The sequence below is a fragment of the Oncorhynchus gorbuscha genome, unplaced genomic scaffold (assembly GCF_021184085.1).
Source record: "Oncorhynchus gorbuscha isolate QuinsamMale2020 ecotype Even-year unplaced genomic scaffold, OgorEven_v1.0 Un_scaffold_1980, whole genome shotgun sequence".
Taxonomy (NCBI): Eukaryota; Metazoa; Chordata; class Actinopteri; order Salmoniformes; family Salmonidae; genus Oncorhynchus; species Oncorhynchus gorbuscha.
Window position 1 is genome coordinate 56,872 of NW_025746607.1, and position 4,090 is coordinate 60,961.

Consider the following 4,090-nt stretch of genomic DNA (forward strand, 5'->3'; position numbering starts at 1 on the left):
ACATCAAAGTTAATCTCAGCATTGTTCAAAATACACTCAAGAAAAACGTGTATACAATGCATTAGGAAAGGTATTCAGACCACTTGACTTTTTCCACATTTTATTACATTACAGCCTTATTGTAAAATGGATTTAATTTGTTTTTTTTCTCCCCCATATCAATCTTCACAAAATACCCCATAATGACAAAAACACGTCTTGTTTTTTTTGCAAATGTCTTATTTATAAAAACAATCACATTTACATAAGTATTCAGACCCTTTACTCAGTACTTTGTTGAAGCACCTTTGGCAGCGATTACAGCCTCATATCTTCTTGGGTATGACGCTACAAATTTGGTACACCTGTATTTGGGGAGTTTCTCCCATTCATCTCTGCAGATCCTCTCAAGCTTTGGCAGGTTGGATGGAGAGCATATTTTCAGGCCTCTTCAGAGATGTTCAATCAGGTTCAAATCCGGGCTCTGGCTGTGCCACTCAAGGACATTCAGGGGCTTGTTCCTAAGCCGCTCCTGCGTTGTCTTGGCTGTGTGCTTAGGGTCATTGTACTGTTGGAAGGGGAACCTTCGCCTCAGTCTGAGGTCCTGAGCGTTCTGCTCTGGAGCAATTTTTTCATCAAGGATCACTGTATACTTTGCTCCATTTACCTTTCCCTCGATCCTGACTAGTCTCCCAGTCCCTGCAACTGAAAAACATGCCCACCGCATGATGCTTCCACCACCATGCTTCACCGTAGGGGTGGTGCCAGGTTTCTTTCAGACGTGATGCTTGGCATTCAGGCCAAAGAGTTCAATCTTGGTTTCATCAGACCAGAGAATGTTGTTTCTCATGATCTGAGAGACTTCAGGTGCCTTTTGGCAAACTCCAAGCGGGCTGTCATGTGCCTTTTACTGAGGAGTGGCTTTCATCTGGCCACTCTATCATAATGGCCTGATTGGTGGAGTGCTGCAGAGATGGTTGTCCTTCTGGAAGCTTCTCCCATCGATTTCTTGATTGCCCAGTTTTGCTGGGCAGCCAGCTCTAGGAAGAGTCTTGGTGGTTCCAAACTTCTTCCATTTAAGAATGATGGAGGCCCCTGTGTTCTTCGGGACCTTCAATTCTGCAGACATTTTTTGGTAACCTTCCTCAGATCTGTTCTTCGACACGATCCTGTCTCAGAGCTCTACGGACAACTCCTTCGACCTCATGGCTTGGTTTTTGCTCTGATATTTACTGTAAACAGTGGGACCTAATATAGACAGATGTGTGCCAGGTTGTGTGACTCCAATCACATTGTAGAAACATCTCAGGGATGATTAATGGAAACAGGATTCACCTTAGTACAATTCCCATAGCAAACGGTCTGAATACTTATGTAAATAAGGGATTTCAGTTTTTTAAATTTTTAATACAATTCCAAACATTTCTAAAAACCTGTTTTTGATTTGTCATTATGGGATATTCTTTGCAGATTGATTAGGAAAACAATTCATTTAATCCATTTTAGAATAAGGCTGTAATGCGGAGTCAATCACCACCGTCCGGAGACACCTGAAACCCCACCTCTTTAAGGAATACCTAGGATAGGATAAGTAATCCTTCTCACCCCCCCCCCTTTAAGATTTAGATGCACTATTGTAAAGTGACTGTTCCACTGGACGTCATAAGGTGAATGCACCAATTTGTAAGTCGCTCTGGATAAGAGCGTCTGCTAAATGACTTAAATGTAAATGTAAATGTAAAATGTGGAGAAAGATAAGTGGTCTGAATACTTTCCGAATGCATTATATTTATCATAGTGATTTGGGAGTAACATTAAAACCCCATCAACATTAAACAAACTATACAGAAAACATTTTGTGAAATAAGTCAATGAAATCAATGATGAAAGAATATTAACGGATAACTAAAATAGCAGTGCAGATGGTACTATTGAGATAAATGTATTATAGGTCATTCATGAGTAGCTGCGGGCTTTTTTGTAAGGCAGAAAGATTAGAACACCTCAGTCCAGAGGTTGTGAATTCCAGGTGGGGTTATATGTCATGGGTGCTATCGTGCTCCATCAGTACCAGCCTGTACCCTACATGTCCTACGCTCTATCCTGGCCCCTTACACCAAGTCTGAATTTGTCCTGCTAGGTGACCTAAACTGGGACTGGCTTAAACCACCTGACCATGTCCTAAAGCAATGGGACTCCCTAAATCTTTCTCAGATTATTACCAATCACATCAAGTATTTCTCCAAACACCCAGACAAGGCTACTCTTATTGATGTTATCATCACAAATAATCCAGATAGGTATAAATCTAACCTTAGTGATCATTGTTTTTGTTTTACAACCTGTGTTCGTAATGGCTGCTCAGTGAAAAGACCTGTCCTGATTTGTCATAGACGCTTGCTAAAAAAATGTAACGAGCCTTTCTTCATAAACTGGCCTCTGTAAAATGGTATAGAATCAGCTTGATCCCCTCTGTCGAAACACTTGGACATTTTTTGATATTTTCAGTGTTATTGTTAACAAACACACCCACATAAAGAAAATGAGAATTAAAAACAGGTTCAGCCCTTGGTTCGACCTTGATCTTACAGAGTTACTCCACCTCAAGAATTACATTTGGCGAAAGGCTCGGCACACGCATACTCAGGCTGACTGGCTCTCGTTCAGGCAAATGAGAAATAAGTGCACTCAGGCTATCCATCCGGAAGGCCAAAGTTAGTTACTTTAACCTTTCTGTTAGCGTCCCACCTTGACAACAGTCAGTGAAATTGCAGGGCGTCATATTCAAAACAACAGGAATCCCATAATTAAAATTCATCAAACGTCCAAGTATTTTACACCATTTTAAAAATAAACTTCTTGTAAATCCAGCCACGGGGTCCGATTTCAAATAGGCTTTACGGCGAAAGCACACTTTGCGATTATGTTAGGTCACCTCTTAGCCACAGAAACCCATACAGCCATTTTCCAAACAAGGAGAGGTGTCACAAAAGTCAGAAATAGCATTAAAATTAATCACTTACCTTTGATGATCTTCTTCTGGTGGCACTCCCAGGTCTCCATGTTAAACAATAAATGTTTGTTTTGTTCGATAATGTCCCTCTTTATGACCAAAAACCTCCATTTTGTTTGCGCTGTTTCCACTGACCACTGAATGAAAGTGCTGTAATCTCCTTCATTTTTCAGAGTAAAAGCCTGAAACAATGCCTAAAGACTGATCACATGTTGAGGAAGCCATAGAGCCAATGAACGGGGTCCTAATTCTTTGGTGTATAGGCTTTCAATGGAAAAACAGCGTTTCAAAATAATAGTACTTCCTGGTTGGATTTTCCTCTGGTTTTTGCCTGGCATATCAGTTCTGTTATACTCACATACAGTTGTGGAAACTTTAGAGTGTTTTCTATCCAAATCTACTAATTACATGCATATCCTATCTGCTGGGCCTGAGTAGCAGGCAGTTTAATTTGGGCACACATTTCATCCAAAATCAGAATGCTGCTCCCTACCCTAGTGAAGTTAACTTCTCTGGGATATGTGGGACGGTAGCGTCCCACCTCGCCAACAGCCAGTGGAATTGCAGGGCACTAAATATCAAACAACAGAAATCCCATAATTAAAATTCCTCAAACATACAAGTAGTTTACACCATTTTAAAGAATAACTTCTTGTAAATCAAGCCACAGTGTCTGATTTCAAAAATGCTTTACAACGAGAGCACACCAAATGATTGTGTTAGGTCAGAGCCAAGTCACAGAAAAACTCAGCCATTTTAAACTCACAAAAGGTACAAAAGGATGAAGACATTTCAGATGTCATATCATGTCTGTATATATACAGTATATATAATATTATGTATATCTACAGTGTTGTAATGATGTAATATTATGTATATATACGGTGTTGTAACGATGTAATATTATGTATATATACAGTGTTGTAATATTATGTATATATACAGTGTTGTGACGATGTAATATTATGTATATATACAGTGTTGTGACGATGTAATATTATGTATATATACAGTGTTGTGACGATGTAATATTATGTATATATACAGTGTTGTAACGATGTAATATTATGTATATATACAGTGTTGTAATATTATGTA

General features: G+C 39.3%; 1 protein-coding gene across 1 annotated transcript in view; it reads left to right on the forward strand.

The window, feature by feature from the left end:
• Nucleotides 1–3,913, forward strand: part of LOC124024727 (protein NLRC3-like) — a 9,273-nt gene extending 5,360 nt beyond the window's left edge. Inside the window, exon 4 of the mRNA XM_046338528.1 lies at nt 3,166–3,913. Coding sequence (XP_046194484.1) covers nt 3,166–3,178 — 13 coding nt within the window. The 3' untranslated portion in view covers nt 3,179–3,913. The remainder of the gene's footprint in view (nt 1–3,165) is intronic.
• Nucleotides 3,914–4,090: the final 177 nt, after the last annotated feature.